Source organism: Phoenix dactylifera, unplaced genomic scaffold, assembly GCF_009389715.1.
Source record: "Phoenix dactylifera cultivar Barhee BC4 unplaced genomic scaffold, palm_55x_up_171113_PBpolish2nd_filt_p 000261F, whole genome shotgun sequence".
NCBI lineage: Eukaryota > Viridiplantae > Streptophyta > Magnoliopsida > Arecales > Arecaceae > Phoenix > Phoenix dactylifera.
In genome coordinates this window covers 418315-436158 of record NW_024067752.1, presented here as the reverse complement: position 1 = coordinate 436158, position 17844 = coordinate 418315, and the positions used below count along the sequence as shown (strand labels likewise).

General features: G+C 37.0%; 1 protein-coding gene across 1 annotated transcript; it reads left to right on the top strand.

The window, feature by feature from the left end:
• The first annotated feature begins 9925 nt into the window (after positions 1–9925).
• On the top strand, positions 9926–15718 carry LOC103717353 (protein TIFY 6b). Its single transcript, XM_008805693.4, has 7 exons — positions 9926–10233; positions 11160–11356; positions 11455–11738; positions 11818–11908; positions 12010–12367; positions 13170–13227; positions 15286–15718. Exons 1-7 carry the CDS (start codon positions 10149–10151, stop codon positions 15482–15484), a joined length of 1272 nt encoding a protein of 423 aa, XP_008803915.2. The 5' UTR covers positions 9926–10148; the 3' UTR covers positions 15485–15718.
• The last annotated feature ends 2126 nt before the right edge of the window (positions 15719–17844 follow it).

The following is a 17844-nucleotide window of genomic DNA, read 5'->3' as shown; positions in this document are numbered from 1 at the left end:
TAGATGTGCTAATACAAACACTTATAAGACGATCGCGATGGAGGATGAAAAAATAATTTCAAAATTTTATTTTATTTTTAATTAAAATAAATATGGTTTTTATTAACAGTGTTAGAAAAATCGTTATATTAGGGACATTTATGTAAAAATAATGTTTTATGAGGGTTTAGAAATAAATATAAGTTTTAAGAAGGTATTCACGTAAATTTACATTTTTAGAAGAATACTCATAAAAAAAAATCATATATATATATATAAAGAATTCAAATGATGACCTCAAATGAAGTTTTCTTTGGATTTGTTTGCCATACTTCACTATGTGGATAAATATGACAAGTTTTATTTCACTGGTGAACTAAAGTCATTCTATCTTCTTCCTTTGCGAACCTATAATGCAATCCATTGTTTCTGTAAAAGGTATTTGTTTTCTTAAAAGAATTGAGGACATTTTATCCTACTTGGAAAAGAAAAATAATATACTTGAATTAGTGAAAAATAAATTCTAATAGATAAACTCCTCAACATGCTTCTTTTAAAAATAGAGTCTGATGAAGTAAACTGTGACTGTATTACTTTTTGATAAAGATCGATCTTTAATTTAGCACCTAGCCTCTTAGGTAAGTAGACCATGCTCGCAATCGGCCAATATTTTGTCACAGATTATCTACAGGACTCGGCCTATCCCTACCAGTGCTCTTTAATCATCAATGGGCCAACTGTAGGTTATTCCATGTGGTTGTCCAATGGGTCTAGAAACTTGTGTCTTTTCCTGGTTTCTCCCTTAGCTACCATTTGGCCTTTCTCAAGCCTAGTCACAGGGTATCATCTTAGCTTGTCTTTAAGCCTGTTCTTTTGATCAGGATGTGGTGTAAGCAAGCCTACTGCTCTGACATCAATAAGCAGCCTCTGCATTTGTCTTGTTAAATTGGATCTTAATGCTCAATCTATCCCTTGCACCTTGGTGTATCAATCTACTTCCATTACCAAGGATGAAGCCTCTTTTATTATTATTCAGCTTCTAGTCCCACCTTCCACTATGGACTAGAATGTCATAGAAAGTGATGCTCATTCTGATGGGCCAAAGAGGGTATGCTAGCTAGTACTCTATGATTGCATTAATGACAATAGATGTGGAGAAATATAACTTGAGATTAGTGACATGTTGTTTGTTGCATTTTTAGATGCGAGAGGGGTTGGACCAAGATACCGCCCAAACTAATACATGGGCGTGATATCGGTTCGAGCCAGAAAGGATAGAGAAAGAATAGCGAGTTCTATTTTTTTAAACCTTTCAAAAACTTTCACTACTAAGATGCTACCCGCTCAAAGAGTGGTAACTAAGGAACTGAGCTAATCTAAAGAAAATAAAAAATAATATTCATTGAAAGTAAAAGAGGTACAAAATATAAAATACAATAATAAAAGAGTTTTTTTTTGCATGAATACCCTCATAAATATCGAATTTTGTATGGATATCCTTCCAAAATTGATATTTGCATGTATACTCTCGTAAAACATTTGTTTTGCTATTCTGTCTTTTTTTATCCTTATTTTTTATATTTACCCACGCCATTTAATGCTGTTAAAAAATTAACAGTTTTAAATTAAAATAACTAAAATATCCTTAATGGTAGATGTGCAAACACAAATATTTATAAGACGATCGCAATAGAGGAAAAAAAAGTAATTTTAAAATTTTATTTTGTTTTTACTTAAAATAAATATGATTTTTTATTAATGGTGCTAGAAGAACCGTTATATTAGAAATATTTATGCAAAAACAACATTTTATGAGGATATAGAAATAAATATAAATTTTAAAAAAATATTCACGCAAATTTAAATTTTTAGAAAAGTATTCGTGCAAAAAAAAAAAACACTACCATTCCGTCCACTTTTCGATAGTTACTGCTCTCTCATCATTATCCCCGCTCCTCACATTCTAATTTTCAAAACTACCCACCAACTATTTGATGCAATTATGCCATGATTTGCCCCAAGCTCACAACCATTTATTTGAATTATATTCTAAGTAGGTGATAGTCAACTATGTTCTTCTAAGTGTCTTACCCCTTGCCGATATTCCTGACCACTTGATGTTCTTATGTCCGGGCTAAGCTCCAAGGTGAATTTGTAACTATGGCCAGCAATCTCTATACTCCACCTACCAAGACCGATCTTGACGCTCGAACTGTCCCTCATGTTTTAGTACTCGAGCCTACTTCACTAAACTTCTAATGTCATCACTATGGGTTAAGATATGATGCAAACTCACGGGCCTATAAATGTTTTAAGAATATCTTTTAATAATCACGTTATTGTACTATGGTGGATTTTCTCATATCCTTATTGATTATCATAATTTCGAGAAACATTAGTTGCAGCAAGTTGAGGTATTTTTAAATTATTTAATAATTAAATATTAATTAGTATTTTTTTAATAACAGCGGCTTACATTCGACGGGTGTGAATCCGGCCAACCAGATCAGAAAATAGAAGACTACATGAGGACACAGAACCTAATCTGTAGGACCGTTGGCCTCCATATGCATGACTTGCTAAAAGACATACGACATTCTTTTTTAGCAATCTGCGGGCGTCGTTGAGCAGCGGCCTCTCCTCTACATCATGTTTTCGACTCCGAATCCACTCGATCATCATGACCGAATCCTCTTTTGAAAAAGATGTGATCTGGATCTAACATCCGCCTCGCATAGAAAATGTCCTTCCATGCCGCTCATGATAAATAATAATATGCTAGGACCCAAGAACGGTGGCATAATTACAAAAAAAATAGCCGATCTTGTTTTGAAATGACATCAAAATTAGAATGTTAAAAAATTATTAATTTTAATTAAAATTCAATAAAGGCAAGAAATCATAAACGGCATCTCTATCCTGCTCCCTATAAAACGTGCTCCGAACCAAGACGCCGACGCCTGCCATGATGTGACCTTTTCAAGCCCTGCTCCCCTTCTTTCAGAAAATCCCTCGTCCATCGCTCGTCGCACATGCCCTCCGCGTCTGCCGCCTCGCTGCGACGAGAAAAGGGAATAAAGGCCAAAAACCTGAGCGAAGAAGGCCACAAAATAAATCTAGATGCTAAGCTACGTTCCCTTCCGTAAAATTCCGTGTCCCCTCACATGATTGAAATGCGAGTAAACTATTCGGCCATACGGCCTGCACGGGATTTCTCCTTCCGATTCCACAAGAGCTTCAGCGATTGGGCAGGACTTGGATAAATGCTATCACGACACCCACTTGTCCATGTGGCGTTGCTTTCTTGCTGACGTGGTGTCTGCTATTATTATTATAATAAGTTCTTTTAATAAATATTTTCATAAATATCAAAATTTGTATAAATATTTTTTTTACTATTATGCTTAGTTTTAAATTAAAATGACTAAAATATACTTAATCATTAGACGTGCAAAAAGAAATATTTATAAGACAGTCGCGATGAAAAATAAAAAAATAATTTCAAAATTTTATTTTATTTTTAATTAAAATAAATATGATTTTTGTTAACGATATTAGAAGAACCGTTATATTAAAAGTATTTGTGTAAAAATAGCGTTTTATAAGAGTACAAAAATATATATAAGTTTTAAGAGGGTATTTATATAAATTTAAATTTTTAGAATAATATTCACGCAAAAAGATCTATTATAATTGGTGACACCAAAAATGTCGGAGAGAAGGATGAGGGGAAGAAGGGATCAAGATCATGGCTAGGTTACTTTCAGGATAACTTGTTATGGCCAAGAGTTAGCCAATCATGTAGCAGCTTCTTGGATCTTTGCTGCATGGATCAAATATTTGCCTAACTTTACTGCAGCACCCATTGCATTGAAAACTAGGAGGACATTGTTATAGTTAGTTTCCCATGTGATGCGCACGGAGAGAGGTTGACAAGTCCAAATCAGCTATCTATTTATTTTAGGTGCCTAACATTTGTCCCCTAAAGGGATGCATGCATGCGATTAGTGTCATGATGGTGATAACGATTTCCACAATAGTAAGTTGTAAATGATAAACACAAGTATGTCTTTATTATAGTAATAAGAATCCAATTGAACATTGATCTAGCTAAAGGATTGAGCATAGGTCCAACAGTTAGATCAACCAGTTCAATCAGTGATCTATATGAAAAAAATGGAAATACTGATGCAATATATGATTGCTTATAAACACTGGGTAGCCACTTTGATTAACTTGGTCCATTCGGGTCGGTGAGACTTACTAGATGAAGTGAAATACAATTGGGTCCGATAGATTTCAATAGATTATTTGCTTTCAATTGAATAGTTGGACCGGAGCTAGCTCCAAGTTATCTATTTTCGATCCAACTAGCCGGTCTAGTCTAGGTTTAATATAGATAATATATATCAAAATTTCTATATTTTGATAATAATCTCAACATGAAAATAAATATTAATATATTAATAATACATTTGTGATGCTATAATTTAATATTAATCAAGTGGGCGAGCATCCAAAGACAAGCCTGGAGGCAGAGAGGTGGCTAAGGAGGAGTGAGATTGGGAGTGTAAATTTTGAATTTCCGCCCAATTCTTCTTGTGAACTGTGGTCTCCAACTAATATGGCCTAGGTCTAATTATTAAATGGACGAGACCAATAGTCACCTGCCACATTACCCTCCTGTATTTAAAAAAATTCAGGATCAAATGCGGAGTACCTGGTATCTACCTTGTGCCCTGGGATTTGAACCGGTTCACCGGACGTGGTCCATATAGTAATGAGATGGTGCGATCCTATTGACCCGGTCTACAGCTCAGCTGTAGACCGAGTGTAAGATAAAATTTCTCCTTGTTTTGGCGGCATCCATCACGTGCCCGGGCCCTTCAGCGCACACGCGCGCGACGGGTCCGGTTACCGCTCACCACGCGGGACGTGGTTTTGCTCTGGCGGTTTTAAAGGAAATAAAAACGCCATTGCTATGGTGCCTTGTGGGACGGCAAGTCGGCAACCCAAGGGATTATTTTATTACACTTTATTTGGAGGATAATTGCGGACGTGGCAAAGAAAGGGACGGCTTTGGCTTTCGTTTGCTTACTCCAAAATTACATAAATTTAAATAATAATAATATAATAGTAATAATAGATGGCTTTCGTTTCTTTACGTGGTTTGCTGATGGAGACCACCTAATTGTGTGCGCGCGTGGGAGAGAGAGAATAACGAGGATAACATTGGAAGAAACTCATTGGAAACGGGAATAGCGAGCATAACATAGGAGAGAAGAGAAACGAACGGGTATCTCAATTCTGAGAGCCACCAAAACATAGTGGGATAACGAGAAACACGAGGATAACATCGGACAGAAACTCCTTGGAAACGGGAATAGCGAGGATGACATAGGAGAGAAACGAACCAGAATCTCAATTCTGGGAGCCACTAAAACGCCACGTGTCAACAGGTTATATAGGAGACGCTGCTTTACTCCGGAAACGCGTTTTGGAAACAGGGTTATACAGGAGCGCTGCTAGTTGACGCTATTCTTGATCGGATAATTTATGGAATCAGTGTTGTTGAGTCGAGTTGATAGAATATCATCTAAATTGTTCACAAACTTTTGTCGATAAGTCAATAATAATGCAACGTATGATTTAAATTGCTGGCTTTTTTTTTGGCTCTATCATATATATTCTTGCCACTTTCATGTCTGTTTTTATCTAAGAATTGCATCATAATAATATTAAGGAGCAGCTCAATAAATTTGAAAGTCTAAGAAGAACTCACTAATAATAATAATAAATGTATTTAAAAAATATTTGAAGACTTTCATGCATTTATAGCTAAGAATTTTTTGGAAGCCTCAATGCATTTATAGTTAAGAGTTTTTAAGCTTGGAGGCTTCAATGTTGGTGAAAACTACCTATTCGTGCAACTTCGTCTAAGGATTGAGCCTGACCCTGAGTCTCATTTCTTTGCATAATCTGTGCATGGTATCTTATGATTTCTTTTGTTCATTTATTTAATTTATCTTAATTACAAATTTTGTTTTAAAATTAAAAATTATATATTTTATACTGTGTCACCATATTATGATGCCACCAACTATAGCCGCTTGGTTTTATAGCGACGCATCAAGATGTGTGCTTTAACAAGGATGAGCGGCCATAGTTCGTAGCGCATTTATGACCACCCTCGGGTGGCCGGCTTGTAGCTTGAACTTGACAGGTGTCTGAATCGTAATATAAGACTGTGCAACTCCTGTTGCAGCCGATCCTTGCCCCTCAAGTGGATAGCTTTGGGCCATCATTCCTTTTGGGTGCGTTCGAACTGCGACAAATTTTTTTGCCATTTAAAAGGCATGGCCACATGGCCGATTTGACGATCCGGTCTCCCGTCACTGTCCTCGTTCTTTTCGGCGGCCCATGCATTAATCCATCATTATGTCGGTAGATCTCGCCGAGGAATTGCCGAGGAGTGGACCACGAGCCGGAACGAAGCTTTCAAGAATATTCGCTTATGGCAATTAAAATAAATAATGGCGCACGGCATGGGGTTGAAGGGATAATAAAATTCCAAAGCTGTGGCTAGCCGTTGCTTGTGAACTTCAAGCTTTTGCTCGTCATGCACGAGGTGACAGCTTCCTTGTTGGAATATTAGTTTTTATAAGCCTCAAGATTGGAAGGACAGGAAACTTATGTACATTTTCATGCACATGTACATGGGAAGGACTCAATAAAAAAAGACCAGAGGTGTCTTAAGAAATCAATAAGCATCTGAATCTCGTCTGCAACCTTGTGGAAATAATCACTAATTAATGAAAGAAAACAAATCATTGTGATTCAAATTGTTTAAGGCAAAAGAAGTAGATTGGTTCTGTTGCTCAGCTGAACAAATAAATAAATAAATAAATAAATTATGCTAGCTATTCTTGTCGCACCAAGTATTATTTTTTTTAATAATGTCATATAAAGTATTTTTGAGATGAATGCAATATGGTAAACTTGATCGATATGCCTTGTACAATATCTAGAGTGAATCTTGAAACTGAGTTATATGAAAAATGAAAGTAACATTTTTCTTTTGAAGACGAAGGGTCAATCCATGACTTTTATTAACAATTTTTTTTTGAATCTCTCCACCCCCAAACCCAAACAACAAAAACCCTATCTAAAGTTACAAAACACCTCAAAATGAGTTCATACATGTACCTTAGTTAAAGGGAACAGATACCTGTGACTATGGATCTAACTCTAATTGGTTGGGAGTAAGACAAAAAGTTCACTAAGCATGTGGAGGACAAAAAAGTTCTCTTAGCCCTCAATTATTAATGAGAATATCGAATAAGTTGGCGCTTTCCCAATTTTTTTTCTTTTGATCTTATTGCATGATTTATGCAGTAAAATATATGACATGCAACATAATTGTTTATAATATTATTCTTCATTCTATGCTTAGTAAAGTGAAGATAGGCGTTAAAGGTTACGTGACATTATAGTCCAACTTTACCAACCAAAGATAAGGTACCATAAAGGTAATAGAATATTAGAGGATATGACAATTAACATATGTGGTTATCACTCAAGTATGGAGGTTATTGGAAGTCAAATAGACAAGTTACAGATATGGGGACACTCGCATGCTCACACCTTAAATGATTAAAACAAATCACATGTCATTATATATCATGTACAACTATGATAAGAGGTAATCCTTTGTAATCTTGTCCTTAGTAGATTTTATGTAGAGGTCTAGAGATTTCTATACTGGTAACCTCAAAGTATCTAAAAGTGCAATCTTCGATCTCTCATCTGTTACATAGCCTTGCGATTGGCTTATCTTATATTTAATCGAAATGCGAGCCATGCCATCATTAAGTGTATTAGGTTAGAAGTCGAGAAGACATACTAAGTTAACTATATCTTCATTATTGGTCTTTTTCTATATCTTCGCAATATGGCTTGCATCCTTTTAGTATTTGATAGGTCACCATGTGTTATCTCTCAATCAATTTCCTTTTGATTTGAGAAGTTTACAGTTCGAGTCTCGATATCTTCCAATTTGATCGATGCTAAAACTAGATATGAGATGGCTTTACTCACAACCTAACCAATCAGATTATTTCCTGGCATAAAATACTTGACAAAAGAAGTCAGCACTTAAAGTTTCTTTTTATCGATTCTCAATAATGCCGTTTGCCAAATCAATTTCTCCTCCACTATTCTATAATCCAGAAGAATAACAATATAAATACTTCTATTTGACTAGTTTAGAATAAGGGTTGGTTAATATGTCAATTCATAACTTAAAATAGAGGAGGATTGTAGAGCTTTATTTTCACCTCATTTTTTTCTTGTAGGATTTTTTTTAAAATTTTCAAACGATTGCCATCATGGATCTTTTTAAGTTTTATATTTTTTAAAAGAGCCCAAAAGCCTTTGGCACGGTGTTCGGTGTTGCTTATAAGACAAGCATTAGCAAGTGCATAGCCGATAACCTGTGGATCTTTTTTGGAAAAAAAAGTAATGCCATAAATTATTTTACCTCATAAAAGAATAAATATGTAGTGTACACACATACATACATACATACATAATATTTTATATTCATTTCAATTAATAATTTATTTATTTATCGGAAAAAAATAGTCCTCTTTGTGGCCCTGCAAAAACATGCATCAAGTTGCTCCCACCCCCGAGCTTCCTCAAGATCAACTTCGACGGGTCGGTGCTGGATGGCGGTACGCGGAGCGATGCAGAATTTGTCATACGGGGCTTGTACTCCCGGATAGTGGCAGCAGGTTGGTGCCAGTTGTTTGACATATCGGTTCTGGGAGCAAAGCTGCGAACTGCCTGGGCGGATCTTCGACATGCGCGGATGGTGCTGCAGGCCAGCTCGATCATTCTGAAGGGTGACTCGGCCATAGTCATCGGGTGGATTCAGAGGGGGTCGAGGGATGAGAGCATATACCAACCCTTGATCCGCGACATAGAGATGATGATGAGAGATGGAGGGCCATTCAGGCCAAGCATGTATTTAGGGAGGCCAATGGGGCGGCCGATTGGGTAGCTGCCTATGCGGCCCACCACTCAGGGTACGCCCTTTGGTCGGAGGAGAGAAGTTGCCATTGGTACTTCGCGAGTTGTTGTATTTTGACTTTATTGGATGTATTCGTATCGGTACTATACGAAGCATCCGTCTTAAGCAAAATAAAAATAAAAATAATAATAATAATAATAAAAAAGCGCAACAAGTTTGCAGGAAAGAATTGCATTTCTTTAAAGAAGAGTGACCTTCAAGCAAGCTACGGTGATGATGACATATCATGGAAAAGAGACTACGAGAATTTTCTGTGGTGAAAAATGCAACCAGCCGAAAGTCTCCTCCCATAAAAAATCAAGACCAAGTGGAGGAGAGCCTCGACAGCGACTAAAAAGTTTAGCACCTCACCACGTTTTTTAATGGCAGACATTGCAGAAGGTCGGCATCAACCAATTTCGTACCATAAAAGGCATCAACTCGTGATCCATTTAATCAAACTCACCATGATAGACTGATAAAAATCACTGCTCCGTAGTCGAACACGCGAGCCCCATCGGACGGCTGTCAGGTTATCTCGATGGCGTAGCACTATAACATCCTTCCTCCGCGGGATACCACACGGGGCGGTCCTTTTATTTGCCAGATAATCGCCGAGGGGAACGCTTGATCGTAGCCGATCAGGACCCGCCCCCCGAGTCCTCGCCGTCGGCTTCAGGCCCCACGGCGAGGACGCGTGTCGCGCGGAGCTCCACTGATCGGGCGGGTTGGGGAATCTCGCGGGCCGAGCACGTGGATGGTGACCGGACCAGACGGTCTTCATGACCGGACGGCCCCGTTAATAGGCAGGTGGCGTCTCAGATCTCGTGCTCGTGGGACTTATAAATTTAGCGGCCAAGTAAGTGGCGTATTTTGGGAAAGCCGAAAAGCAAAAGAAAAAAAAATTAGTGGCTTTAGTTTCTGTCCAGCCGGGAGGAAGAAAAGAAAGCGTAGGGCAGAGCAGAACACAGAAGAGAGAGAGAGAGAGGGCTGGGATTGGACGCTCGTGAGGTATAGGTGTATTCTGGGAAGAGCTTCATCCAGGGCTAGGGGTTTTTCGGGAAGAGAATTAGGCCTTGTGCCAATTAGATCTGCGATGGAGAGGGACTTTCTGGGAATAAATGCCAAAGATTCCGGGCCGCCGCCGAAGGAGGACGGCAGGGGGAGCCGCCAGGACCCAGGTCCGATTTATTTATGTCTTCAACTTTGGATTTTTCCTGTAAATATATGAAAAATTGTCGTCTTGATTTAATTGTCTGGGGGATTCTTCGTGTCCAAGCTCCTGTTTGTTCCCCTCCAAGAAAGATGGGTCTTTGTGAAGTTTTTGGTGCAAGTTTCCGGTAGGTTTTGATTAAAGATTTGTGTTTTAATTATTTTCTGGTCACTTTTTCGTTATTGGAGTTGTGTAGCCTTTTGCTTCGGATTTGGTTTTTGGAATGCTTCTTTAGAAGTTATTATTGGAATCACAGAATTAGGACTTATTGTCTTGATTGCACTAATGTTTTTGTGAGTCTGCACATATTTGGAGAGCTGGATTTTTGCGAGTGTTGCCAAAATACCCCAGATTAATTATTCTTGATTAGTAAGGAACAGTAAGAAAAGTGGTGTTGATGGGTATGTAAAATTTCTTTCCATAAATAGCTATGCTTTGAAGTGGGCTTGCTATTCCTCTGCAATATTTAACGTGGATTTGGATTGTGTTCATTTTGCGAGCGAAGAAACATGGTTAGCTGACTAATATTTGCTGCAACTTTTGAGAACCTTCTTTTGATCATAAAGTAATTTTTATTTCTACCTTTTCTAGAGTTGGATTAGCATCATTTCTTGCGATTGAACGCAATCATGCCATACTTGGTCCATTGGGATCTATTTGATGTCTTTTGGTGCATTTAATTCGATAGATTTTAGTTAGCAGTGGAAACCTGAGACTCAGATTGTGAAGATTATATAGACTAGCCTTGGTAGAAGCTTTACATCAAATAATTGCGGATACAGTTGTTTACAACTTGAGTGTATAAATTTTCTCATTTTTCTAGATTAAAATATTGATGGATGCATTAAATCTCATTTCCATGCTCCTTACATACCTACTATGTGGAATTTGCAGTCTACGTTGGAGGTTCTGCCCTGCAGTGGCCTTTCTTGAACGCGACCACTGCTACGCAGCAGTTTGTATCCTTCAAACAACATGAAGAGAGGCCAAAGAAGATTGCATTTGATCAGTTCTCTTCAGGATTTCAGCCAATATCTACTGTCGATGCCTTCAAGGCCAATCACAGATCCTTCCCTGCATTAGCACTACAGGTCTGCTTAATTGTCAAACTGATCATGGAACCATCGTATCACACTATTTGTTTTGATCAAGATATCCAACTAAAAACTTTTGTGATTTGGGCTGACAGAAACCCTTCGGTCTTGATGGACAAGGCGTCCACCAATACAGCATGCAAGTGTCCCAACCTCAACATTCGGGTTCCTTTGGTGCTTGTGCTCACCAATTGAACGAGCCTAGAATGTTGCCACATGTCTCTCATCACTCCTTACCAGTTACCAGGAGCAGTCCTTTCTTGAAGGTCCAAGGTGCATCAAATCTTGCTGTCACCTCTTTAAAGCAGCAGCCATTTGGAGGAGGGCTTGCAGCCAGTGCCCCTGTTGGGGATTCTGTGGTCGGAGCACTTGCTCCAAGGTAACATTTTGGTAAATTCTGTGCTTTTTATTAGAAAGTTCTTCAATTGTTGACAAAAATCCGAAATGGAATTTTGTAGGAGTGTGACCAAGACAGCTTCCAAATTTGCACAGTTAACAATATTTTATGCAGGTGCTGTGAATGTATTTGATGATGTCCCATTGGACAAGGTAATGCATTACATTGTGAAATTGATGATTTTTATAAAAAAGTAAAATTGAAGATTTAATGTCTGTGAGGCTAGTTGTTTACAAAGTACTACGTTTTGTAGGCTCAAGCAGTTATGTTACTAGCAAGTAAGGGATCTAATGCGACTTCAAATGCTGTGAAGCCACGATGTGAACCACTTGCTCCAGCCCCAACAAAACTGGCAGGATCTGATGTTCTAAGCACAAATCAGAACCTGACCCCTACCTCGAGCCACGTGGCTTCACCTTGCTCAGGCCTTTCCAGCCCATTATCAGTTACTTCTCAAACAGTACCTAACTGTGGTGGTGGTTCTACCATCAATGATGATACTGCTGTGGTTAAGACTGTTGGTTCCTTGGCTCCCACAAGCCAGAATGAGCCTTCAAAAACTCTAACTGCTGCACTAGGCTCTAGTTCTGTTGCAACTGTCGCGCCAAGAGGTATTTATTGCTTAGAGCTGCATTAGTTGCAATTTTGATTCCTTCATAGTGATTTGGGGCGTGCACAATCATCAGAGTGAATTTTATCTATTTTTAAGCACGGATAATTGACTATAGTAGTCATGCCTGTAGATTTTATGTATTGAAAACCGGTATACCTCTCATAAAACCCGATACATGCTAAATTCCTTCTATAAACATCAATTTATTTTTTTACCAAAAATGATAATGGATACAAGGATATGGGTCCGGATGCTTGTCAAATATATCTGACATGCTATGGGGGATTGGAATGTTATGGGAAGGGCCAATTAGATTTGGTTTGACTAGATACCTGGATCAATAGTGTCAATGTAAATAAAACCCCCTCTGCCATTCATTACTGTATGTGCTTCAAGAAAGAGAGAGAGCCTATAAAAGAGAATGAGGAAAAGTTAGAACTGTAGAATTTCTAATGAACTTAAAAGTTACAATTGTTTGTCTTATGATGGTCGTATATGGTTTCTTGCTGCATGCGCACTTCATCTATATCCTATTTTTCTCTGAATTTGTTGCATTGGTGTATCCATATTGTGTCTTATCCATGACCATGCTTCAGAGTATGCAAGATCAAAGATTCGATAGGATATGCAGAAGCAGATCCTTGTATTCCATTTTTGCACCAAATTCACCATATTCAAACTTCTTGCTCTCCTGGGCATAGATTCTCATTGCTCTTTATTAATCATATTGGCTAATCAAAAGTAGTGTTTTCCTAGTACCAGGAGCTGCTTCTCAATAAATGGGTGATTTGTGTTTGCAGCTGTACCTCAGGCTCGGAGAGCATCATTGGCCCGGTTCTTGGAGAAGCGAAAGGAAAGGTAAAACTTTCATGCAAATTTCAAGTAGGGTTTTTTGTGTACATATCCTCCTAAATATTAAAAATTGCATAAATATCCTTCCAAAATTGATATTTGCTTGTACACCCTTTATAGAGCACTTGTTTTGCATGTATACCTTTTTTTTTCTTTTTTCTTTTGTATGTGCCCACACCATCTAACGTCATTAAGAAATTAGCAGTTTAAAATTGAAAATAACTAAAATACTCTTAATGGGTAGACATGTAAAAAGAAATATTTATAAGAGTATACATACAAATAGCAACTTTGGAAGAATATTTATGCAATTTCACATATTGAGGAGGATTTACATGCAAAAAAAAATTAATTTTATTTTTTGTCTATTTCAACTTGTTTTAACACCAGGATTTTAGTCTAGTGCTTGCTCCTCAATATTTTTTGTAAAAATATTTCTCAAGAAAAAGATTGATTCGATAATTTGATAACAAAAAGATCTATGAAAGTTCTTTCACTAAACCTGGAATTATTCTACTTTATTCTTCTTCATTTATAACAACTACTATATCTTATTTTAGCGAAATATAGCTTGTAATATTTATTGTTATAGATGCATATATGAGGCATATATTAGAATATAAAAAGGATTAGAATCTCTTAAAGGCACACGATAGATTGCAATGATCAAGCTTCTTTGCTACTGCTGTGCTCATGGATGGAAGAACAACATCAATCATTCCCATGCAAAATCATTGAAGGACTTTAGAACCCTTCAGACTTATTAAAACCTCTGCGGCCATGTGGTAAAAGGCCACCCCTTATGCTGTGTACCTTAAGCTACTTTTTTTGGAGCTTCAATTTTCTGGAAGAAAAAAGATATAGTGTATGGGACCTCCATCTTATCACAGTAATTTTAAACCAGCCACCTGCCTACACACGAGAAATCTTTCAGCTCTAAAAGATAAACATTACAAATATCATACACTAAAAGATAAATATTGCATATCTCTTGCAATATTTTTCTTTAAATAATTCATAAGGCTAAAGGTAGGACTAACCATCTTCATGTAAAAAAGGATACAATAAAAGGAGAACTTCGGTGGCAATGAGAGGGACTTAGATTCTGGTGGCGAGAACTCCGACGAATGGATGAGGAAGAAGAATTGCCAATGGTGGAGAAGGGAGTTGATGGAATGGTTTTGATTTCGGACAGAGGAGTGAAAGAGAAAAATCGAGAGAGATCAAAAAATTTCTCGATGGAATGGTTTTGATTTCAGCAAGACCCATTAATCTGTTATCAACTTTAGGAGTAAAAAGATAATATCATAATTTGAATTAATTTTTAATTTAAATAAATATGATTTTGGCAAATCACGTTAGCTGAATCACTATGTCCAAAGTATTTATACAAAAATTTTGTTTGGTGAGGGCATGCATGTAAATATCAGTTTGGTAGGGTATTTATACAAATTCCAATATTTAGGAGGGTATTTATGTAAAAAATTTAAGATTTTTTTTGCGTGTATACCCTCCTAAGTATGTGAAATTGCACGAATACCCTCCAAAATTGCTATTTGCATGTATACCCTTATAAATATTTCTTTTACATGTTTAATCGTTAAGGGTATTTTCATTTTTTCAATTTTAAAGCGCTAATTTTTTAACGACGTTAGATGGTATGAGAATATATGTAAAACATAAGAAAAAAGAAGGGTATACATACAAAACAAGTGTTTTGGAGGGTATTTACTTGCTTTTGGTACTTGATTATATTTGAGGAGTTATATCAAACATCTCCAATAAGCTACTATAATTTTACTGCTTGTTTCAAGACATTTGAGAGCTTGCATTAGTTTGTGTTTGTGGTTTGTGCCTTTTCCTGTCTGAATATACATTGACTAGGAAATGTCCAGTTTCAGAAATGCAATGGATTTATTTGATGGCATTGTATATTTATTTAAACCTAATTTTCCTTTCATTTATTTGGTCAGGGAAGCTCATTCACATTTCCCATTTTCAATTTCAATTTTGTGTAAGTTCTTGAGCCATTCTTGTTGAACTCCTCCTTCCTTTTCCTTACAGGGTGACAAATGCTATACCTTACTCTTGCATCAAGAAATCCCAAGAAAATGCTTCTGGGTTGGAGTATGCTAATGTGTCCAGCAAATCCTCATCAGCCGATATTGCCTTTTCGAGCAACAGGGAGGACTCATGGTGTTTGGGCCAACAGAAGAACATCGCGGGTAATGGGGAGTCACCAAATACAAAATTTGTGATATGAGCTTATTTATATATTTCAACAAACCCTTCTTTCTGCAACTGTAGTATTTGCCATTCATTTGGGGTCCTGAGAACCAGGTAGGAGGTGGTGTTGTAATATATTTGGTTAGGTAAAGGTCTCTTCTATGTGAATATAATTGGAGTAGTTCAACGAGTAACGATATTTATTTTAATTTTTGCTCTTCTATTTTCTTATTGCCATATTGCAGCAACATTAGTGGTTATGGTTATAGCTCTTAAAATTATTTCTATTTTTGTTCTTTTTTCTATTGTTAATGCTGCCAGTGGTATGATGAAATGCGAACAATGTCTGATTTACTTCTAACTTTGGTCAGAAAATCTCTTTGGGCTCTAGCTTTGCACCAATGGCACAAAGTAACATATTTTGAGCTACAAATGGATACTGTCCAAGTTTTTTCTCTGACCAAGAAGAAGAGGACACAGATAGATCATAGTTTTGAGTCATGTTCAAATCAAAGACCTCTCTTCAAATACGAAAAAAGAGGCTAACCTGGGGGATGCTACCGATAAAGTGTTAGGTTTCTTTCCTAGATTTTCATGTCCCTTGCTTTCATGATGTCCATAGAGTAGCAGGGAAAACTAACAGATTTCTCTTGGTATTTCTGTTTTTCATAAAACAATTCCTGATTCCTGTGATATATGAGTTACTTCCCAGTAGTCTCATTTTCTTCTGGAAATTTTGACTCCATTGATTACTTCTCAACTCTACAGCAGGATGAATTTGTTTTAACTTCTCACTTCTGTTGAAACTACTAGCAAGTTGAGTTTCCATGTCCATCGTGAAGGTCCACAAACAAGAATGCAACATGATGCTTCTCATAATTGTCCAATCTTAGGCAAGCACCAATTTTAGGTAAAGAGTCATGAGGCTCAATCATTGGGGGAAAAGGAGGTATCAAAAAGCAAAAGAAATCCTAATGATTTATCATTCTTGCTTTAAATAAGCCATAGGAACAAAGCCTGTCATACGTATGGTCCTGAAGAGACATACTTGAAGAAATTATTATTTTTGCCAGTAAGAAGCAAACAAAATCTCTTATTTTTCAGATTCTGCAACCCTGATGCTCATGATTAAATTCCAACAACAGAACTGTGATTGGTAGTTCCCTTCCACACGGCCATAGCATATTGCAAGTTCCAAAGTTTTTTCTAATAAGAAACCTGTCTTCACTTTTAGACATTTCTTGTGAATGTGAATGTTAAATTTCTGAGCAGAAGTTTATGGTTTGAATCCGTGCATTTAGCCAAAAGCCTTTCCTGTTTCTCCTTAAACATGAGCTGTACCTCGTTATGCGCATCATTCCACCTCGATAATTAGTAGATTGGCTTTTGGAGAGCGGTGTTACAGCAAGCCTAGCTCATGCAGACTAAAAAAATGCTGTGGCATGGGCTCTTTGGGGATAATCATGAGTAGATTGTGGTGTTTGTGATTTTAGTTAGATGTTTAGCCTGACAAAAATGCTAGAACTTAAAACAAAGTAGTTCATGAGGATCTATATAGACGTGTATTTAGTCCCATGTTGATTATGAATCAAAAAAATCTTGGGTATTTATGTAAGGCCAAGAAATCCTGGTGTCTTCTTCTAGGTCCACATCAAGAGGGAAATCTTAATGTTCTCCGTAGCTTTAGAGGATAGGAATTATTCCTCTAGGAGCTATTTGGATGCACCAATGGGTTAGGCATTCATAACCATTGCATAATGATGGAGATTGAGGGAAGCTTTACTCACCCTCACAAGCACAGAGCTCTTGCACAAGAATATCTTTGGGTGCCTAGGAAAATAGAGTGAAAAAAAAATGATGGGAATATAGTCTCTCTATGGCTCTCGGCCTCTCTTACAAAGAGACGCACGTAGCCGACTTGAAACAATCCCAACGAGCAATACCATTAAACCCAGAGTTATTGGATTCATTAAGGTTCAATAACGACTAATGAAATAAAACTGTAATTATTGGATTAATTAATAAATATTATTATTATTTTTTCTGTTACATTTCATGATACTGAAACACTTCGACACCCAATGGACTCTTAGAGCAGACAAATACTTGGAACTCAAAAATCATAAGAAAGCATTCAATCTGAGGAAATACTTTAGGATAATTTATTTTTAGTAAATAAGACCACTAAACTTAATATAATGATGCAACTCCTTTCCTAGTTCCTTTCTTTTGAATTTTTTCACAAGAAAATTTCAATTCCTATTACTATGTTTCAAACGTATTGCTTTAGTGCATTTAGCATTTATAAACAATCTTAAACCATATGCAGCAAAAATCTAACCAAGATTTGATCGCAGATTTAGATTAAGTCAGATTCTAACTTACCTAGGTTTATTT